At 34.1% G+C, this 23,710-nt stretch overlaps 1 protein-coding gene across 1 annotated transcript; it reads left to right on the forward strand.

Moving 5' to 3' along the window:
• The first annotated feature begins 234 nt into the window (after positions 1-234).
• LOC110033699 (ruBisCO large subunit-binding protein subunit alpha-like) lies at positions 235-9,686 on the forward strand. Its single transcript, XM_020737751.1, is given in 9 exon segments — positions 235-379; positions 457-610; positions 1,602-1,723; positions 1,849-2,056; positions 2,464-2,609; positions 2,698-3,004; positions 7,851-8,062; positions 8,064-8,300; positions 9,199-9,686. Coding segments are annotated over 9 exon segments (1,728 nt in total). The 5' UTR covers positions 235-322; the 3' UTR covers positions 9,484-9,686.
• Positions 9,687-23,710: the final 14,024 nt, after the last annotated feature.

The following is a 23,710-nucleotide window of genomic DNA, read 5'->3' on the forward strand; positions in this document are numbered from 1 at the left end:
TCAATTAAATTGAATTCAATTCATAATATTATCAATTTTAATAAAGTTATTTATATCCATTTCTTTTCTATTATATTTTTAAAATTCTCATGATTTTTATAATATTTTTCTATATGTAGTAATATATGTTTATTGGGCCTATCGGCCCACTGTGGAGCCTGTGCAGCAGCTAGAATCTTCTAGAAGCAGGGATGCTCCGAAATTCACATCCATTCTATATTCACTAACAATAGTACACAAATCCGCAGCCCTTAAGAGCACCAATCTCAACCCATTCCATAAACCCTACTCTACATTTTCTTGTGCTCCTTAGCTTGGCGAAATGGCTTCCGTCGGCGCCATCTCATCTTCCTCAATCCTCCGATCTCCTTCTCTCCGGGTCACTCTCTTTTTCTCTGCTTTTTCTCTCCCCCGCAGAAACCATTTGCTGATACTTTTGTTTTTGTGGAAGTGTAGAGTGAGAGCTTGAGAAGGAGAACTGGTGGTCGGCGGGTGCTAGTGGTGCGAGCAAAAGCGAAGGAAATCGCCTTTGACCAGGTCTCCAGGTCATCTCTTCAGTCGGGAGTTGAGAAGCTCGCTAACGCGGTTGGCGTCACCCTCGGACCGAGAGGTTACTAAGTTCTGCTTTTCTCTGGCTTTATTATTATGCAATTGCAAAATATGTTGGAGAGAAGTATTAGTTAGATTTGATGGCTTCTTCCTCGGAAATTTTGGGGAATTTGGCTAACTACCCACCAAAGGGTTGTTTGTCCTTTTTATACTTCTTCACATATGTTAGTTTTTTTTAGACTTCTTTGTTTTATTTCCTGGGAACTTATTTGAACTATCATCTAAGTATTTTAATTAAGATTTTTCGGGATAATCTGCCAACCATATTGGCTTTGCATTTGGATTTGCTTTCTTAATACTTTAGAGCTTGATGCACAAGTCTCTCCCTATAGCTTGGAGTCATGTGTGTTGAATAATTATGTTTTAGTTATCTATTAGAATGAAACATGTTTGTTTCAGAAGTATCTCTTTGACTAATTATTCTCATTACTGGTGCGTAGGCAAGTTTTAAAACAATTATTGTATCGGTTTTGTTGATTCTTATGCTATATTGAATTTCAGTGTTGGACAAAAAGATGTCCTTGATAGTCTAGTTGACACTTGAATTTTGTGGAAGTTAGAATGTTAAGGTGGATGCAAGGAAAAGTAGGAAGAAGGAATCATGGATAATTATTTTCAAGGGTTGGTGGGAGTAGTATCTATTGAAGTCGATTTATCAGAAATAGTTTTAGGTGATTTGAATATATAGAATGAAGGATAAAAAAATGCTCTTGTTTGCTCTTTTGTTGATCAAATTTAGAGAAGACCGGAAAAATAAAGAATTATGAAAGAGAAGGGTAAAACTATGGTACTATGGACGCAATTTATTCTTTTAATATTTAAATTGAATAGATGCGGCTTTAACCAGAATGAATGGATGATAAGGATTAAGAAAATAGAAAACTAGCCCAGTAATTGGGATAAGGAAGGCTAATGATAATATTGTTTATTGTTTTTTTTTAATGCTAGTTTTTAAATTTCTTATTGACTACCTCTTATTTTATAATTCAAAGGGAGGAATGTTGTGCTTGATGAGTATGGGAGTCCTAAAGTGGTTAACGATGGAGTTACTATTGCTAGAGCTATAGAATTAGCTGATCCTATGGAGAATGCTGGGGCAGCATTGATCCGTGAGGTATATTAGATGTGTTATTTGCTTTCTTCATCTTCACTTAATTATGGGTTATGGTTAGCTTATGCTGTTGGGATGGTTCAGCTGTACCATTATCAAAGGCTTTGTTCATGTGCTGCATTATATAGGTTGCTAGTAAGACTAATGACTCTGCTGGTGATGGGACAACAACTGCTTCGGTGCTTGCTAGGGAAATTATAAAGCTTGGTTTGCTCAGTGTTACTTCTGGTGCAAATCCCGTTTCTGTCAAAAAGGGTATTGATAAGACTGTGGCAGGATTGGTGGAAGAACTTGAGAAGAAGGCACGGCCTGTTAAGGGGAGTGGTGATATTAAAGGTACTTCATTTATGATTTTAGTTGGAGAATTCCTTGACTATGTGTATTATTTTTGGGAACTTTACATTGCAGCACACAATTATATGTATTTACATATCTCGGACCAAAATTTTCATACCCACATACATAGCACATTGGTGTTTTAAGCCTATGCTTGAAAAGGTGTATTTCACTTTTAATGATTTGAGTGCTATGCTATGTAAGTATGAAAGTTTAGGTGTGGGATACGTAAATACATGAGAATGATGTGCAATATATGTAAATGCACCTATTGTTTTTACTGATGTTGTTTTACTATGCCCTCACAAACTACCGTAGTTTATAAAAAAAACTTTTAGATTGTTGAACCAACTATTATTAATTTATGAAGAAAACTAAACTTATGGATGCCATCCTTTCTTCTACAGCTGTTGCTACTATTTCAGCTGGCAATGATGAATTTGTGGGAGATATGATTGCTGATGCTATTGATAAAGTTGGTCCTGATGGTGTTCTATCTATTGAGTCCTCTTCGTCTTTTGAGACAACTGTAGATGTTGAAGAAGGGATGGAGGTATATGGACATTTACTTAACTTAGAGTTATTAATTCTTTTGTGGTGTTGATGATAACCTGAATTCTGCATTAACGCCCATCATGCAGATTGACAGAGGTTATGTCTCCCCTCAATTTGTTAATAATCCAGAGAAGTCAATTGTTGAATTTGATAATGTAAAAGTTCTGGTGACTGACCAAAAGATATCCACAATCAAGGAGATTATACCTTTATTGGAGAAAACTACACAGCTAAGAGCTCCATTACTTATTATTGCTGAGGATGTAACTGGTGAAGCACTGGCTACGCTTGTTGTGAATAAACTAAGAGGCATTATTAATGTTGCTGCAATTAAGGCACCTGGCTTTGGCGAGAGGCGTAAGGCTCTTTTGCAAGACATTGCCATTGTGACAGGTATGTTTTACTTTCATGATTTGATTGTGGTATGCATGATTTGTTTCTCAAGCTCATGAAATACCACCTCATTTTATAATGTCTTAAAAGGGGGTTTACCTTGTTCATGAAAACCAGGCCAATGTAGGGATTATTTGAAATTTTTTCTTTGATTTTTTATCTCTTGGAAAAGCTATGCATGAAAACACTATGATTAGTGGTTCTAACTTTTCAAGACACTCTGATGCATGCTAATCGGATGATATGTTGAACAAGAAACGTGAAACACCATTTATAATTGCTTTTCACTGAGAGTTTACAGAGAAAATCTGTTGTATTTTATTTGAGGATTTAAACATTTGTACTTTTATATGTACTCTTTTTTTTATTGTGGTTCCAATTTTCCTTCTGCCATGCTCTTGTTCTATAGCTAGAACATGCATGAGTTCTTCCTTGTCTCTATGAAACTCTCTATGAAACTATTTGAAATATTTTTTTTGTAGTTGGTTTGAAACTTTTATGTTTTTGATTTACAGAAGGTAATTGTTTGTAGCTACGTGTTACTTTTAAGTTTTAAGTCTCAGACTCATTTTGGCTTGAAGGAGTTGAAAGAGACGAAGGATCTGTTTGGGTTGGCGCCGTGGGCGCCGCGTTTTTATGGTGTTTGGGGCGGCGGGGCAGCTGCGGTGCCCTGTGCTTTTCCTTAAAAGTGGGCCGCGGGTCATGCGGACGGCTTTTCGACCCCGCAGCCTGCTTTTCTCTTTCGGCTTTTTACCCTGATGCCCTCCCTTGAGCGATTCTGCCCTAAATTTTCTTACCCCTCATTCGGCTCTTTACACAAGGGGTAAGCTACTGAGCGATTCTGCCCTAAATGTTCTTCCCCCTCATTCGGCTCTTTACACAAGGGGTAAGCTACGATCCCCCACCCCTACCTCCCCTCTTTCCTCTTTTCCCACATTGCTCACGCTCCCCGGTTCATCTTTCTCTTCTCCCGCGTTTTTCATGCTACCTGATTTTCGTCATCTTCCTTCTCTGTTAGCTTGCTATAAGCACATTTTCTGCAATATATGCAACTGCCTTGTTCGTTGGATTTGTGATGTTAGAGTTGAAAATGTTGTTTGGTGGTATGGATGTGAATACTACATGCCCTTGGTGGCCCGATTTTTGGTTTGGGTATGAAATTTTTTTATTTTTTCTTTATTGCTTGGGGATGACATCAATCTGATGTTGGATATTCTTCATTGAGGGTCTATGAGGCTATGACATGGTTATTGAGGTGAATACATATCATTTGAGTGGTCTGCATGAGGATCTAACCAAAAAAAGGGAAAAAAAAATTACTGTAGATGCCACATTTTTCTTTTTTTTTAAAGTACATTTGATACTCATTGTTGTGTGAGGTGTGTATCTTATTCTTTCTCCTGTTTTGAAGTAGATTTTTGCTTCACAAGTATCAACTATATTTCTTTGACAATTATGTTTTAAACAACACTACTGCATAGGGGCAGAATAATCATTCATCTAGAAACAACTGCCGCATAATTATTTTTAAACTGTAAAAAATAAACAGACAGTTAGTTTCCCTCAACAGTTTTGTAGGGTAGCTGTTACAAATCAGCTTATTGGATAAGCCCAATAAGCTGCAGTTGCCCCAAATAGACCTGAAATGAAGAGGAATTGGAAGTGGAAATAGTAAATGACTTGAATTTATAAAGTATAACCCATTTATTTAGTCGAGGAAAACGAGTGGAAAATTAACTTTAATTTTTTGACTGGGTTTGCAGGAATAACCAATTATTTTAGGAGAGAACAAAATCTTAATGCTGCTCATTATACATCGAGTTCAAGCAGAGAATCATAAATAGAAATGCCTATATTTTAATTTCTCTGGTAAAATTTCTTGTGCATCACACCGAAACCAAGCCCTTAACATATAGTCATGAGGACAGCAACATTTCCTTTTTTTAAAATCTATCCTTCCATTCACTTTTAAGTTGTGGTGCATAATTAATGCTCTGGTTGGAAATAGCTTATGCCAACTTAATACAAAGATTGACCTTCATTGTGAAGTCATAGTGGGTGTTGGAATGGTTGACGGGAAGCTACACGTAATGGTTTCTTTGGCAGATTCCGTGCATGGTATCTTTTATTTTAGGATTTGTTTCCTTGAGGGTGTTTTGGGATTTCACATTTAATATTAGTTGTGCTTGTCTTTCATTTTTAAAGGGAGCATTGTTATTAGGTTCTTTATTGTTGAGAGATCGGGAAAAAGGCCCAATATGAGAAAGGCTAGGAATCCCGCTTATAAAACACTCATCATTATTGTGGTGAAATTTGCCATAATGAGGCGGAGTAGCTATAAACTTAGCTACAACAACAACAAGCCTTTATCACAGTAAATGGGTCGGCTACATGAATCTTAGCTAACTTTTATAAAATCTCTTGGTGCCTTTATTGAGTCTTTTTTATTTTTCTTTGTTTATTTGCTTCTGATTTGTTTTAAGTCTTCCTTGTTTTCTCACACAAACGAAATTGCTTTTGTTGTCAGACTTATAAATGGGCGGTTTGTATGTCTGAATTCAATTCAACACAGGGCAGGGAAATTTACTCTGTTTTCTTGTTACAGCTCTATGATTCATTATCCAGTGGTCTTTTTCCTGACCCCCGCAAAATCAGTTCAATTGAAACTGATTATGCATTTAAATCATTTTTTTCAACTGATTATGCATTTTGTCATAATAAACATCATAAAGTGCATTAAATTGTTATTCAAATATTGATTTGTGGTATTCAAATATTGATTTGTGCTTGGGGCGATTCCTCCCTGCTGCAAACCGGTGCTCAAGGGCACACTAATGCTACTGCTATCTTTAACTGTGTCTATCAACACTCCCAAAAAAATTTTGAGTTTCCTGCCATGGATTCTTCATATTTTAGTCCATGTTTCCCATACTTCTAGTCGTAAGAAGCACTTATTAGGTACAAAGCCAATTTCATTTAGAACTTCCATTTCTTATAAAATTCCTGCTTCCATGAACGGATACTTCCATTAACGTATACATTTTTGAATACTACATATAACATTTTGAGACTAATTACTTGGGTTTCTAGATTCATTAGGAAGTTGACTTAGTGTTTGTTTGGGGCAGCTGCAGCTTATCCAGCTTATGCTGATGAACAGTTTATTTTGATAATCTGCTGATGAGCAGCTGATTTAGATAAGCTGACTGACTGTTTGGTTTGTGTGTTTGTGTTGTCCATTTGGAAACAGTTGATTTTGGATGAATGACTATTTTCCCCTTGTTCTGGATAAACTGCTTAGTTGTTTGGTATGTGCGTTTTGTAAACAGTTTATTTGTAGTTTTTTTTTGGGTAAATGACTACTCTGACACTGCATAGTGTTTTGTTTGTAACAGAACTGTTGGTAAATGACTACTTTGACACTGCATAGTGTTTTGTTTGTAACAGAACTGTAACGACTGGACATTTGACAGTTGAAAACCAAATAAACCAATTCATGACAGTACCAAAAAAAAAATGTTATACACTCCACTTAAGAGTGAATATCAAGAAAACATGAATTTCTAACATAATAAAAAAATGAATTTGACAAATATATCAAAAAGATTCAACCAAAGTTTATATAAAAATAAAAACTCATGATTCAAAGTAAACATAAATAGATGAATAATCTACCATCAAAAGAAAGTTAAAATAACCAAGTTTATAAAAATGGCCATATGATTAATTATATTCATTTTTTAGATTCTGAGACAATGTAGTGCTTATAAAATTACTATTTACTATCAAATATATAATTTTTTTTATAATAATTCTAACATTTACTCTCCAAAAATAGAGAGTAATTAAACTAAAGTTACCATGTATGACAAAAAATAGGCGTGTCGACACATAGTTAACATAATGGAAAGCATAAAAAAACATCAAAAAATATGATGCGGCGTCCTGTATGAGACAGATCCAGCGTCCGGTGTCATGTTTATGGCATACAGAGCACTTCGTTGGTTCTCAGAAAGAGACATGAAAGGCTCTGACGAAGCTCTTAATGATTAGAGAATTCTGCTTGCTGTTCTTTTGGTTTTACCCTAGCTTGTTTCCCTGTGTGTATGGCTGGCTTCCCTCGCGAAAGTCAAAGCTTCTTTTTCCTCTTTTGTGGTGGGCCTGAAAGCTTAAAAATCATTCAAGGATGACAATGGAGAAGAAGCAGGGCACGATAACCATGGTGTGAGTAGACAACAGAAGATCAAGTATCCAATTTATGTTGCTCGCTGTTCTTCTTATTTCACTAGTTTGAGAGGCTAGCCAGTTTCGCGGCAGAAGAAGAAACGAAAAAAAAAGGAGATGAGTTTTTACTTGGAGGAGAAGGAATACCGAAGAACTGGGGAGAGGCTTGAGCGCTCGATAGCGAAGGAAGGAACGCGAGTGAAGTAATGCCAAAGAAGCGGCGAGCGGCTAGGGCAGAGCTCGATCGCGAATGCTTGTGGCGAGGGTAGCGGGGTAATACGGTAGTAAACGCAGCCAAGGAAAGCGGCCCGCGCGGGGATCATCCCGCTGGCGGCGTTATTCACAAAAATCGAAATGATGGTTTTTGAAACGCTATAGAAACGCGAAAAACAAACAGCACGGCGGCGTTTTTGAAATGCTTGCCCCCCGCTATTTTAAGCTGCCCCAAACGGGCCCTTAGCTTCCTTAGATTGCCTCTTTCCTCACATCAATGTTGGTTAAATTTTCTACCATGATAGCTTGGAAATACAATGAGAGGCAAACTTTATCAGTCATTGCCTTTTATCTTCTTCATCATGCACTCTCTCAAGGCCTTACCTTTATACCCGCTTTGTTTCTCCAGGGGCTGAATTCATGCCCAAAGATCTGGGCTTGTTAGTGGAGAACACGTCAGTACAGCAATTGGGCACTGCAAGGAAGATCACAGTCTCATCAAGCTCCACCACCATCATTGCAGATTCGGCTACCAAAGATGAAATTCAAGCTAGAATTGCCCAGATAAAGAAGGAACTTGCTGCTACAGACTCTGTCTATGATTCTGAGATGCTGGCTGAAAAGAATTGCAAAGCTCTCAGGAGTTGCAGTGATAAAGGTTGGTGCTGCAACCGAGACGGAGCTCGAGGACCGTAAGCTGCGGATCGAGGATGCTAAAAATGCCACCTTTGCAGCTATAGAGGAAGGCATTGTTCCCGGTGGTGGTGCTGCCTTTGTTCATCTTTCAACATTTGTTCCTTCTATAAAGGACAAGCTTGAGGATCCCGATGAACGCATAGGTGCTGACATTGTGCAAAAGGTTAGATATATTCAACCTAGCATTTTATTGATTACAAGATTTGAGTTTTGTTTTGGCTCTATTAAGCTGAATAAGAATCAAGGTCTAGTTCTTTGAATTTTGAAGTATCCTCGTTCTTGGTGATCATCAAATTTAGTGATATTTCTTTGGTTGATGGCTCTAATAATATGATGAACGATTTTTGAGTTTATTGTTCACCCAAGGGTTCAAAAACATATATCCAAGTCTTAGTATTTTGGCTTTAAGAAAAGCGATTTGATGATATTTAATAGTAAAGTAGGCGAGTAATTTTTATTATTTATTTTTATTTTTTTAATGTACATATATGAATGTTCTTTTTTATCTTTCAATTCTTATATGGTTGACATAATTAATTAAGGTCCTTGTGAATATATGAATATAAATAAGCTTTTTGGTCCATTTGGTAAATGAGTTTTTGTTTTTCTCGTGGAAAGTAAGACTTGAGTAAGATTTTGTTCAAGTGTTGGAGATTTAGATTTTGTTGAACATGAATGTTAAAACCTGTAAAATTTTTGACAATCAGTTATATCTTCAACTTCTAAATTTATTTCAATGTAAGTGGATTTATTACATATTTAGAAAGATATTTTATTTTAATTCCCAAATTACAATGAGCCAGATTTGAGAAGTTTGGCTGAGTCCTGCAACCTTTCAATTAATCAAATGCCCAAACTTTTATGAACTTTCATAATTCTCAAATTACAATGAGTCAGATTTGAGAAGTTTGACCGAGTACTGCAACCTTTTAATGAGTACGCTATGCTATGCTTTGTTCAATTAATCAAATGCCCAAACTTTTATGAACTTTGAGCAAAATTGACGCCCAAATAGAAACCGTCAGTATGAAAAGCTTGGATTGGTTCTACATGGTGTGCAGGCTTTGGTGGCTCCGGCAGCATTGATAGCTCACAACGCAGGAGTTGAAGGAGAGGTGGTGGTGGAGAAGATCAAGGACAGTGAATGGGAGGTTGGCTATAATGCCATGAATGACAAGTACGAGAATCTTGTCGAAGCTGGTGTCATAGATCCGGCGAAGGTGGCTAGATGTGCGTTGCAGAATGCTGGATCAGTGGTCCTCACAACACAGGCCATTGTGGTTGAGAAACCTGCCAAGAAGAAGGCTCCAGCAGCTGGTGTACCTGAGGGTGCTCTTCAGATTTAGTAGGGTTTCTTTGAAATCTGTTTACTAGTCATTAGGCAAGTGGGGTCGATTTTGTGAGAAGAGGGAGAGGAGCTGCCTTTGTCTGGCGTTGTAGGTCCTGTTAAGAAATTTTTATATGATTGTCATTTTTAAATATTCATGTTTCTGAGATCTTTCTTTGGAAAATTGATGTGATTATTGTTAGGATTTTCTTATGCGTTTAATTTTCAAATGCCCTTTTTACGTACTTTTTCTTTTAGGGAAGTTTTGGATACCTGCCACACAATTCTTATGTATTTATGTATATCACAATTAAACATGTATTATAAATAAAGTGTTTTTTTCTTTAAAAAAATGTGTTATTTTTTTATGTGATATTAAAAATTTGAGTGTTGTGTGCGTTTTATTGAAATTTTGGTGTAAATATATGAGAATTGTGTGCTATTTATGTAAATTTATATCTTGCTTCTCGTCTTTGTAGCACTTGAGGGTTTAGCTTCAAGGTCTTTTTTTTTTATTATTCATAAAGAGTGCTTTCGATGTGATGTTCATTTTTAAATTAAAGATAAAAATTGAATTTAAATAAAATTAAAATTATTAAAATTTTAAAATAAAATTAACTTTGATACTAATTTCATCAAAATTTTAACTAAAATTAAAAATTATAATAAAAAATGTTAAATTAATAAATAAAATGTAAATGAGAATAATAATCTGGAAAATCATAATGACTGTAAATCATTTCAAAAATAAAATACGATTAAATAAAAAGTATAAAAATAATAAAAATTTGGAAAATGATGAAAATTAAGATTTCGATTGTTAAAATTTCAATAACAATACAATCAAATTAATAAAAGCAATCAAAAATAAAATTGCACAATTTTTTTCAAATAGCCAATTTTAAATGACAAAAAAATTTGATAAAAAATAAGAAATTTAAAATATATAATAAAATAATATTTTCTCATTTTCTCTCAGCACTCTCTCTCACTTATCTTAAAATCTACCCAATTTTTAAAATATAGAACCTCACTCAACTCCTCACAATTATAATCACTTATTTTTAAAATAAAATCAATTTTAATAAAACTTTCACTCACACATACACCGTTCAATTCACCAGGCAATCTCAAAACAAAGTTATCTAATTTGAGCTCTCATTCGCCATTTGATCACTCCAAACTTCACCCAAATTAAGCTTCAAGACCACTTGCGAATCTCAGCCAAATCCAAACCAAATGCACTTCTATTCCAAGCCAAGTCCATTTGATTCAAACCAAGCGAACTTACCAATTTCAAGCCAAGCAAACTTACCAATTTCAAGCCATTTTTAAAATAAACCCCCTGAAGCTTTGCCAAAATCCTCTTAAACCCTTACCTTATCCTCCTAATCATTTCCCCATTAACCCTAGCCTAATTTCCCACTATAACTTCAACGATTCCACCATCCCAAACCAAGACTGAAGTCGATCCTTACATCCACCCATTAATTTCCTAAACCAACACCTCCAAAAGCTTCATAGATCATCCAAACCACTTACCCAATCAATTTATTGTCATTCTGGGCCCTCTAACCCACTTGATGGCCAACCCTTGAGCCTACTTTGTGGAGCACATAAAAAGCAATCAAGCCAGCTTAATTGGAGCTAGAGGAAGGTGCGTGGACTCAAGACGACTGTTCTACAACTGTTCAACCAAAAGAAAAATAAAGGGATGAAGGTAATTTCTCAAAGCATTGTTGTATGTCTCGGTTAGTGGTCACTTGTGAAGGTAACTTTTAAATCATATGATCTTGATCGTAGGATTAGCCCCTAAGAATGTAGAGATTCTCGTGAGTTGAAAGGTGCTTAGTTTTGTCCATAGGATCGTTTGGATCTTGAGCTTTTCTTCGGGCAGCTCGCGTTTTCCATGCCCTTGGGGATGGAGAACGCATGTTGTCAAAGCATGTGTATTGAAAGTGGACAACACGATTATATCACACGATGATGATACAAAGCGTTTTATAGAGCAGATCAAGAGATAGACCTAGTGGGGGCAATGGTTGGAGATCCAACCACGGAGCATCACACAAAAAGAGCTAATGAATAAATTAATAATCTCAAGTATTTTTTTTATGTGAAAAAAGAAAAAAAAAGAATAAATATCTAATGATCAGCCCAATCCTTTCTTTTGGTGAAAATTGGGTCATCATAAGCCCCAATTAATTTTATTTTTATAAGAATTAAAGCATATAAAAAAATTATACTCCACAATATGACGCATGGTTCCCTCTTTTTTTTTTTTTTTTAAGATGCTTATTAGTTTTGAATTAGAGTTTTAAGTGTTCAAATATAATTTATACCGTACAAATAAAATATAAAGTATATTAAAAGAAAAAAAATTTATTTATTTTCTTGCTTCTACTACTTTTGTAAATTTCGGTAAGATTTACATAATTTGTGTCTGTGCTTACGAGCGCTCATTACGTACGGAAATCACACGTAAATTTACGTGTGATGTCTGATCTGAACCACTTAAATATATTTTTAATTTTTTTAATTAAAATGGAGCCCACTCTAAATTTTTTTACGGTCTTGATCGGACACCGCACACAAAATTTGATAGAAGTAGGAATTTTCTATGCTGAGCAACTTAACCCTTTACATTAAACACGTTGCAAATTATTATTGTTATTTAATTTTCCTTTTCTTATGTTCATTTTGATGACTTTTTTTAATCCACATTATTGGTGATGGTCATTATTACTTCGTATGATTCGATATGATAAAATATTTGATTATTTGATTTTGATTCCATACAACAATTTTCAGTAAGGTATTTATAATATTGCACGATTATTGTGCTTTATTTTTGAACTAGAAATGTGATATTTAAATTAAGAATGGAAACTCAAATTAAAAATTTTGGCTAATAGGATAAAAATTCCTATTAGCCAAAATTTGACCTGGCCACATTAGCAAGGGACCAATAATTGGTGCACCTAGCTTTTCCTAGAACCCAACTAGAACCCAAAACATAACAAACATCCCATTTTTTAAGCGAAGCTTTGCCAAAATCCCTCTTAAACCCTTAGCTTAGCCTCCTAATCATTTCCCCATTAACCCTAGCCTAATTTCCCGCTATAACTTGAATGATTCCACCATCCCAAACTAGGACTAGCCGATCCTTACATCCACCCATTAATTTCCTAACCCAACACCTCCAAATGCTTCATTGATCATCCAAACCACTTCCCCAATCAAATTGACATCATTCTGAGTCCTCTAACCCACTTCATGGCCAAACCATTAGCCTACTTTGTAGGGCACATAAAAAGCAATCAAGCCAGCTTAATTAGAGCTAGAGGAAGGTGCGTGGACTCAAGACAATTGTTCTACAACTGTTCAACTGAAAGAAAACGAAAGGGATCAAGGTAATTTCTCAAAACTTTGTAATATGTCTCGGTTAGTGGTCACATGTGAAGGTATCCTTTAAATCACAAGATCTTGATCGTAGGATTAGCCCCTAAGGATGTAGAGATTCCCTTGAGTTGAAAGGTTCTTAGTTTTGTCCATAGGATCGTTTGGATCTTGAGCTTTTCTTCGGGCAGCCTACGTTTACCATGCCCTTGGGGATGGAGAACGCATGTTGTCAAAGCATGTGTATTCAAAGTGGACAACACTATTATATCACATGATGACAATACAAAGCGTCTTATTGAGCAGATCAAGAGACAAAACTAGTAGGAGCAATGATTGGAAATCCAACCACAGAGCATCACACGAAAAGAGCTAACATTTTTGGCTGAGTTGGCATTCACGTAAGACCATATCACTTAAAAAGGAAATTATAATTTTAAAAATAAATAAATTTAGAAAATAAAAATTAAGCTTTAAAAATTCATAAAAAAAAATAATTAAAAGGAAAAATACATTGGATTTAGTGAAGCATAAGGAATCAAATAAAAATAAAACTAAAAGAAAAAAATGATCATTAATAATCTCAATTAAATAGAAACCAATAATACATTAAAAATTATTAAAAATAAAAAAATAAATTAAAATTTAATAAAATTGGGATTACGTTTAATTTTACGTATAATTTTGACCAAAGCATGCTCCCCTAATTTTCTTATCATCAAAAACCAAAATTTAATAAGGAAATTGTAATTTTTCATGAGATTGCCAACTACTTCAAAAAATAAATAAAAAAATAAATACCAGAAAAAAATATAAAACTCATTTGAAACTTCAAGAAAAGAACTTAAATAGAGAATCAATGTAATGAAATGATAGTTTGTCACTTGAATTCAATAAGATCGCACACAATATATAAGGATATATTTGTAAATTGTATTTTTGTAATTTTAACCTTTTATTCCCAAATTCCAATCAAAATAGAGAATTTTGCTTCAAAGTTTTAATGATATGAACACTTGAATATGTGAAATGAAATTCTTAAGATGACTCTTGATCTGAGAAAGGTAAATTTGCAATAAAATAATTGAATAATAAAAATTCATGTATTTAAAAGTGAAAATTGGCTCATTTGTCACATTTTAATAAAACTTCAAATATACAATTTTCATTATTAAACCTAATAAATTAAATATTGGAACTTAAAAATATTTATCAATTAATTTGAATAACTCATTAAAAAAATAATTAGATAAAAATCACTCTAACTTTGAAATAAGTTGAAATAAAATGATTTAAATAAAAAATGACAAGCTTAGAAATATACCTATTTGAACTAAAACTTTGATAAATTCTTCAAAAAAATTCTAAATTGAATAAAATTTTTACCATTAAATCAAGTGAATAGTAAAGAATCAAGATATAAAAAAGATATTTTTATCGAATCTTTTTTAATAATTTTGAAGTAATAAACTCGATTAAATTCTTGAAATTTCAAAATGAATTTAGAATGAACTGAAAATTTTACAACTTTTTTAGAATTCATTTCAAACATTTTGTAAATTTTCAACTATTTTTGGAGGTCTTTTGGATTTATTAGGAGTTTGTCAACAAAAAAATATCATAGAAATTCAAATAATTCTTATAAATCAGTAAAAATTAAAAAAAAAATCATAATATTTTTACAAAGAACTTTTAAACTTAATTATAACAACTAGAAATAAATTCAAGTCAATTTAAACACACTTAAATCAAAATATACAAAACCTTAAAATCCTAAAACTGAAACAAATTTAAATTATGAAAATTCATGAAATAGTCAAAATTCTTAAAGTTTCATATATCCAGCTTTATAAGATCTATAATCACCTTTCTAAGTGATTTATAGTATTTTATAAGTATTAATAATTGTTAAATAGGTATGTATGTCTCATAATCATATATATGTCATTTAACTCAAATAATAAAATAGAATCAAATAAAATTCTTAAAAATGCCTTAAAATCCAGAAATATTTAAAATTCAAAATAAATCTCATTTCTTAGTTAATGTTTAACATAAACTAATAAAGTTTACATTTTGAAGAATAAGAAATAGTTGAGAGCTCTTCACTTGTGCACTCACTACCTTTTAGACTAATTTTGAACGGAAATCTTAGTTTTAGAATAGGGTTGAGGTGAGGTCATTGTCTTTTGTTGTGCTTGTTTGGTTTACTCATTGGGAATATTTGGTTAGAGTAGATTTTCCTCACTAAACTAAGGTTCCGTTTGGGACAACTTAATGTTTGCGGTGGGCCTGAAATTGTTCGGCTTGCATTTGATAAAAGCGGTGTGTCCGCTTAATTGGATAATTTGGAGAAAACACAAGCCGTAGGTTTGACCTTGCGGCCTCTATTTCTTCACTAATAGTTAACAGGGCTACCCCGCTATGATCTTAGCCCTAACTTTTCTTTCTTGTGATTCTTATGGGACTCCATCTCACTTATACTCACAACCTTAACCCTTAACCAAATATGCTTAGTTGATCCTTTACTCTTTTTGGAAACTCGTGTGGATGGTCCTTTGAGCCATTAGCCGTAGGCTAGGGTTTGGCTAAAACCAGCACATGGAGGATCGAAAGTGGGGTCTCCCTTAGTCTCTTGGCTCATGAAGGGTAATTTCATGATTCACATCCTATTGGACCCCAATTTTCCTAAATACTTAATTTTAGCCTTTTGCCCCTAAACTTTCTCATAATTACCAAATTACCCTTAAAGCCCTAAAATTCTCAAAATTGCCCAACCCACCCAACTTTGTCCAAAAATCACCCCAAACTCTTTTAAACCATCCAAACTACCCAAAACAACCAAAATTTTCAAAATTACCAAAATACCCCCAAAATCCCCAAAATTACCAAATTGCCTTTCATTCCCTAAAAATTTCAAAAATTCCCAAAATCACTCCAAATTTCCCCAAAACTCAATTTGAACCACTACATTGAGCCTAATTTGACCAATTTTGACAAAATCCCCAAGTTTTTCCTAAATACCTAAATTCCCCAAATCCTCCCCCAATTTCCACCAAATTGACTTCAATCTCAACAATTTCAATTCTAAACTCAAATTCATCATATTTAATCCCAATTGAGGCCATAACTAAGCCCAATTGAATCTAATTTCAAACCTAAATTCCAAGCCTAACCAAAATGCCCAATTTGATCATATACCCAATTTCCCCAAATTGAACCCCCTAACCTTTACAATTTCCCCAATTTTGAATTTCAAATTCCTTATAACATTCCTTTAGACCAAGCTGAACTTTTAGTTGGCCCTAGCCTAGCCTTAAATCTCACCCAAATCCAACCTAGGACAAAATCCCCAAATTCGCACCTAAGTCTAAATTCCATCAAATTGAACCTCATAACTCCAAAATTTATACCCAATTGATATGTAAAACTCTTCATTACAAACCCTTGGATCAATTTGAACCATCAATGTTGACCTCACTTTTAGTTGAGGTCTAGTCTTTCCTCTTTAGTAACCTAGAGTCTAACAATAAGACTTTCCTATTGACTATTCCTATAAGACTAGAAAAGGAACCCTCACCATTAGAAACCTTAAACTCTTCTTTACTCAACATGAAGTTCCACATACATATTGGTCATAACCTCTACACTTTATAGGTGGGGCCAATATGGGTGAGCTCAAGGGGCATCCCCATAGGACTGCTTGGCCTTTTGGTTGACTCTGAGTGTTGGTCTGGAGCTAGTTCACTCACCAGCGCTCACTTTCACACACTTTCACTCACTCACAACCCTAAACTCAAACCTTGTTAACTTTCATCCATTGATCTTTGGGAAACTCATATAGATAGTCCCCTAGACCCACTAGCCCTAGGCTAGGCAGCGCTCACTTTCACACACTTTCACTCACTCACAACCCTAAACTCAAACCTTGTTAACTTTCATCCATTGATCTTTGGGAAACTCATATAGATAGTCCCCTAGACCCACTAGCCCTAGGCTAGGATTTAATTAAGACCAGTACATCGAGGACCCAAATGGAGATTTCATTAGTCCATGGCTCATATAGGGTGGTTTACACCTCAATTTCACCAAAATATCCAACTTAGTCTTTTGCGTAAAATCTACCCAAAATTACCTAAACACCCCTCCCCCCAAAAAAAATTCTAAATTTGGCCAAAATTCTCAATTTCACCAAAAATACTCAAATTTGTTTAAAAATCACTTTGAAATATTTCAAACTACCCAAATTATCCAAAATCGCCCAACTACCCAAATTTGTTTAAAAATCACTTTGAACTATTTCAAACTACCCAAATTATCCAAAATCGCCCAAAATTGCCAAAATTACCAAAATACCCTTCATTTGGCCAAAATTACAAAAATACCCTTGATGACCCAAACTTTCCCAAACCTTCAAAATCATTTCAAATATCTCCAAACTAATTTGAACCCTACCATTGAGCCTAATTTGGCCAATTTGACCAATTTTGACCAAAAGCCCCAAATTGCCCTTAAAGGCCCAATTTCTTCAAATTCATCTTAAATGTCCAACAATTTCATCCTAATTCTCCCCATTTTCAATTATAAACTCAATTTCATCATGAACAAACTCAATTCAAACCAAATCCAAGCTTAATTGACTATTTCCTTGAGCTCAATTTTGATCCAAACCAAAACACCCAATTTTGAACATATGACCCAATCTCACCCAATTGAACCCCATGGCCCACTCAATTGCCTCAATTTGGATCCCAAACTCTTAAAAAAACGTCTACATACCAAATTGATCCTTCAATTTTCCTTGATCAAGCCTCAATTTCACTCAATTTCAACCCAAATTATAAATTCCCATATTTGCCCCAATTTAGCCATGTGCCCAAATTCATCAAATTGAATGCCCAAACCACCAAATTGACACCCAATTGATATTTATATTTCTTCATGATATTCCCTTAGACCATTTTCAACCATCAATTTGGACTTAACCCAACTCTAGCTCAACCTAAGCCCAAGTCTAACCCAATGTCCCCAAATTGACCTAATGGCAAAATCCTCCAAATTGAACCTCCAAATCAATTCAAAATCACTCCAAATCTTTTCTAAACTCTTTATGAAAGTAATATACACCAAATTGCTCAATAAATTGAGTCCAATATTATGGGTAGCCTAACCCAAACCCAACTTCAAGACAATTTGACCCAAATTGAACCCATGCACCAAAATTGACTTAACCATGCCTAAGTTACCAAATTAATGACACCACAACTACTAAATGGACCCTAGTGACAAGGATAGACTCACCTAGCCCATTCTAAGTAAGTCATGGACAAATGGTCCCTTTAGGGGATTTTAATTTAGGGTATTTTATCTTTTTCGAGCCTAAGCAAAATATCTCCACCATCATGCCAAGCCATTAAGAGTAAATCATAATTAACACTCCCCTGGCTCACCTGACTTCTCTAGTCACCACCCCTGGCGCTGCTAGCCGTCTTATTGGCCGAAAAACCTTAAAACTGAGAGCCACCCATCTTAAATAAAAAGCCAAAGCACCCATCCAAGCTGCCTAGCTTTGATTGGCTCCTAGCACTTTGAAGACCTCCACCTCAGCTCCACATTGCACCCAATTTGAAGCCCTGGAAACTCCTAGCTTTGATTGGCTCCTAGCACTTTGAAACCAACCCGAAGCCATTCTATTTAAACCTCTCCTCCATGGCCAAAAAAGAAGGCAATCCAATTTCCTTGGGGAAACTCTATCAAATTGCTCCCAGAGCTCCTCCAAGACTCCCTAAGCTTATCACAACCATCTCTTGGCCATTTCCCCCATCACCTGAGCTCAATTTTTGAGCTCAAAATTAGGAAAAAATTTTTCCAGCCTCTAAACTTCCTCAAATTTCAAATTGAACTACTCCTAAGCTTCCCCAAAGCAAGTGAGGAAGATCCCCATTGAAATCCCCCTTTTTTGAGCTCTCCAAAACCACTCCTAGACCAAGGCTGCACCCCATTCATTGAACTTCTACTTGGAGCTTACACCAGAGGGTACCAACACATCTAGAAGGTTTGTTGGACTCCATTGAGGCTTTCACAAGCATCTGATTGAGGCCTCCCCTCTCAGACAATGGTATAGACCATGAACCATAAATTTGAGCTTAGTTTGGTTCTTTATGAAGAAAAGTTTGATTTCATGGTATTGTAACTACATGGATGTGTTCTCCTTGAGTAGATGAAGGTGTAGGAACAAACCCCATGTGATTTAGTTGAGTATCAAGTGAGATCTTAGGTCTAGAAATTGGACGGCTCACGGGCTTTGGCTATCGGGGACGATGATGGAGAGCCGTCTGATTGAGCATGTATTGAACGGATGGACGAGATAGAGCCAGACGGAGTCTTTGTACGTGAACAGCAGGACGCGTGGTTGCCGAGTCAGATGGTGGCACCGAACCAAGATGCCACACATGACATTTCGGGGAGGATGAGGATGACTCGGCGCTTGACTGGGATGAATAGAAAATTAAGAATTTCTTGATTTAAATAAATAACAAATCTTGGAAAAATCATAACTTTGCATAGAAAAATCATAACAATAAAAGAAAAAAACCCTCTTGCTTTGTGAATAGAGTAGAATAATGTGGGCCAAAAATAAAAATTATTTGCTAAATGTATGATTTTTAATTAATTAAATGCTCTCTGAGGTATTTTAATTTATTATGATTAAATACTAATCACTATGGCTTGAAATTTAGATGGTTTATTCCTCATGATAAAGGGTATCTTCCCTAATTTTTACAAAGTCAGAGAGCACCTCTATGCATCTAACCCTAATTTTCAAGCCTAAGTGATTTTTTTGGATTTATCTAATTATATAAATTAAAGTATCCCTCAGAATATTATGGAGTCAATTTTGTTAGGTTTCCTATGGTCAGAAGAGCTTAGCAAAAATAATGTGATGATTTGAGTAATTTTTTATCTTTCTGTTACTAATTAAATAATTTTTATGTTGTATTAATTTATTTAAATTAAATACAAATTAAAAATTGACAAAATCAATTCCAAATCGTTCATAAAAATCATTTTAATTCATTGTAAAAATTTCAAATTTATTTAAGTTGATTTCGCCATTAAAGTGGATTTTGTAAGTAAAAATAGTATTTTTGCACAAAATAAATTAAATTAAATTAAATGAGCTTAGAAACTTATGAAAAATAGTTTTATAAGTTTCTTGTAATCAGGCGCATTAAATAAAAATAAAATTTATTTTTGTGAAAGTATTTCATTTTTAAAGTATATTTTGAATTAAAAAAATTAAAATAATAAAAAATACAAAAAAATGGTTCAAAATGTGTGCAATTGTTCCCTGATCACTTGAGACTCATTAAAATGTTTTTCCTAATTTTAATAAATTAAAAAAAAAATTTCTAAAGGCCTAAAATGTATTTTCCTTATTTTCCCATTAAAACAATTACAATAAATTACATATAAATCATAAAAGTATAAAATTTGTTCTTCTGAGTTTCTTGGACTTTGGAGGGTTTAATAAGAATTTAAAAGTGATTTTTGAAGATTAAAACATATTTTTGGTATTTAAATAAACATTAAAAATGATCTTTAAATAATTATAATAATTACAATACTTTTTTTAAAAATTATAAAATTTTGTCTAAGTATTCTTCTGACCTAAGAAAACCTCCAATAATTTCCCCATAAATTAAAACTTCATTTTGATTAATTTAATAATTTAACATTGGAAAAGTCCTTTTTGGGTTAAAATATTTTAAATTAAACAAAATTTTTAAAAAATCATACTTTCCTCCCTGATATTTTAATTAATCCATGGATGATATACTCAAACATTTTCAAGGCCATTTGAATTTTTCTTGAGGAATTATAAGTGAAGAGCCCCAAAGGCAGAATAGTAATTTTAGACTTTAGTGTCTTATTTAAAATTTAGGATTAACCATTAAGGAAAATGCATAATTTTAATCTTAGTAAATCTATCAGATGATTGAAATACAATGGGATTAAAAGGTAAAAACTCGCTTGCCACCTCTTCACAATATCAACAAAATCATAATTTCTTTAATCTTCATGATTTGAAAGTCAATTAAGATCAAATGATTCACTTAAAACAAAATTTTAACCACACTTAAACCAAAATTTTAACCACCAACAATTTCCCTCATTATGATTATTAAGAGCTTGGTAGTGACCTAGGCTCAATGTCTAAACTCAATTGATTGGATCTAAAAGATAATATGATTGGGGACTAACACCTCTTTAGGCACTCCAAGACCATTTGTCATGAGCACCAAATCTTTAATGACTTAAGCTTACTTTAAGGGCATTCATCCATTTAATCTTCAAACTAAAGTATCAAATTGATTAAGAATCCTATTATTGGGATAATTGAATTGTCAAGCGTCACTGGACAACGGGGTAGTCACACTCTAACCTTGGATTATTAATGGAACAATATGATGAAATTCTAATTTAACTCAAAATAATTCAAAATCTTTGGATATTCGATAAAGTCATACTTTGGGGTTTGGTAGCTACACCTTCATCTACTCCTGCAATTTAAATATTCTTTGCAAAATTATATACATGTCTTGCAAGTACTAACCTTTCAGGTGGAGGAATGAGAAGAATTGACATGTATGCTTTTAAATTATTGCATTTTCCTTTCTGTACTTCTTGCTCAAACTTGCATGTTAAACAACGATGTCACCCTGCATGAAAGCCAAAACTGTTAGGATAGTCAGAAAACCAAAACAAAAATTTAAAAATCAAACAAAATAAAAATTCACTACCACAACATTCGAAATATAAACTCAAAATTTAATCACAAACATCACAAAATAAAAATCACAACTAAATTAAAACGTCTTTATCGGATGACCGGGAATCCCTCAGAGTAGGTAACCTACGGTTGCTAACAAGATTTCTTACTATCTAAATGAAAGTATGGAATTCATTAAGTTGAGTTTAGTAAATTCATTTGGACTAAGTGAATCTGAAAGAAATAGTGGTATCAGAGTGGTATCGGAATGAGGGAACCGAATGACAACCTCCAAATCCTAAGACGAGTTAAGGCTTATATTGTATAGCAAAGTCATACAAAAGCCTAAAGATAAGTTGAGGATTTATGTTGCATAAGCAAACAACCTTGAAGTCAAGTGGATTGGTTGTTTAATTCAAAGGAGAGAATGATTTAGCTGATGTAGAAATGTTTTGTTGTTGAAGATGGTCGTGCTGCCCACAATGTTAGCTTCAAGCTCCTCATCGTGGAATGTCATTTGTCATTACCTAAATCCTCATATCTTTTTGGCTATTCGTGTGATTGTTTCATACGAATGTAAGCCATAACTAATAAAATTTGCAAGATAAAACATTTAAATAATTTCTCTCCAAAATTGAAGCCAAACAGTAGGATAGCTTGGGAACCCACTGAGGTTCTCCTCAGGATTCGTGATATCCCCTAGTCCTTCCTTTAGATTCCAAAATAAATGTTCCAAATTTGAGCCATTCCCATTTTACACCTCTTTGTTTGATCTCGTTGAAAATTTCTATTACTTTGAACTTCTTGAAAATAATGTCCCTTGATTTTTATCGAGAGTTTTCTTGAGTGACTTCAGTCATTTAAGATATAACTAACTATAGAGGCTTGCACTTATAGGAAGCTTTTCCTAACCCAACTTAATATAAACCTTATTTAATTTTTCATATTAAATAGTGTAACTTGTTGGCTTTCAAACAAAATGATTTTGCAGACCAAACAGATGTCATACATTTCTTAGTTTATTTGAGTGAGCCTTACCCTCAAGTCTTATGTTTATCTTTCAGGTAGATACATGGCTTGAGGTGTAGTACTCTTTCATCTAAACTTTGAAAGATATGAGATCAGTTTGATTTCATATTTTTCTAAAAATCATATATATATATATATATATATTTATCTTCCAAGGCAATAACCTTCCAAAGTACTTTTGTTCCTCCACCACTATACTGATTCCTAAATTTGATATACGGTAGAATTGGAACCATTTCAGGCCTATCTGTTTGACCACTGTCCTTAGTAAAACCATTAGCAAAATCATTGTGAATAGGCTACAACCTCACCTGGACTCTATAATTAAACCCAATCAAACAGCCTTTGTGAAAGGTATGTCCTTTATTGATAACACTCTTCTAGCTCAAGAACTATTACAGGATTTGAATAAATCTTATAGAGGGGGCAATATGGTATATAATATGGACTTAAGGAAAGCTTATGATACCATAAGCTGGGATTTCATAATGGAAGTTCTTTTTGCCAGAGGCTTTAACATTAAATTTTGTCACCTGATTAGGAGATGGCTACATAACAATGAAAACTCCATCTTGATAAATGGGCAAGGGAGGGGTTCTTTCACTGTTGCTAGAGGATTAAAGCAAGGGGATCCATTGTCATCCACCATTTTTATACTTGCTATTGATTACTTATCCAGAATGCTTGATGAAGCTTTGCTGAATCATAGTCACAATAGATACCATCATAGATCCAACATTGCCATTACCCATTTAATTTATGCTGATGACATAATGGTCTTCTCCAGAGCCAACAAAAATGCTGTCAGAAAAGTTTTCCAGACACTACAAAAATTCTAAGCTCATTCAGGAATGTTCTTCAATCCAGCAAAGTGTCAGATGGTCTTCTATAAACATGCCTCCTCTACTCACAAACATTGGGCATCTGAATATACTGGCTTTACAACTTCCCAACTCCCAATTAAGTACCTTGGGGTGCTTCTTATCACTGGTAGAACCAAACAAATTCAATTTAATGAGGTATTGAACAAAATTTCTAGTCTTCT

This window comes from Phalaenopsis equestris, unplaced genomic scaffold (genome assembly GCF_001263595.1).
Source record: "Phalaenopsis equestris unplaced genomic scaffold, ASM126359v1 Scaffold001259, whole genome shotgun sequence".
NCBI lineage: Eukaryota > Viridiplantae > Streptophyta > Magnoliopsida > Asparagales > Orchidaceae > Phalaenopsis > Phalaenopsis equestris.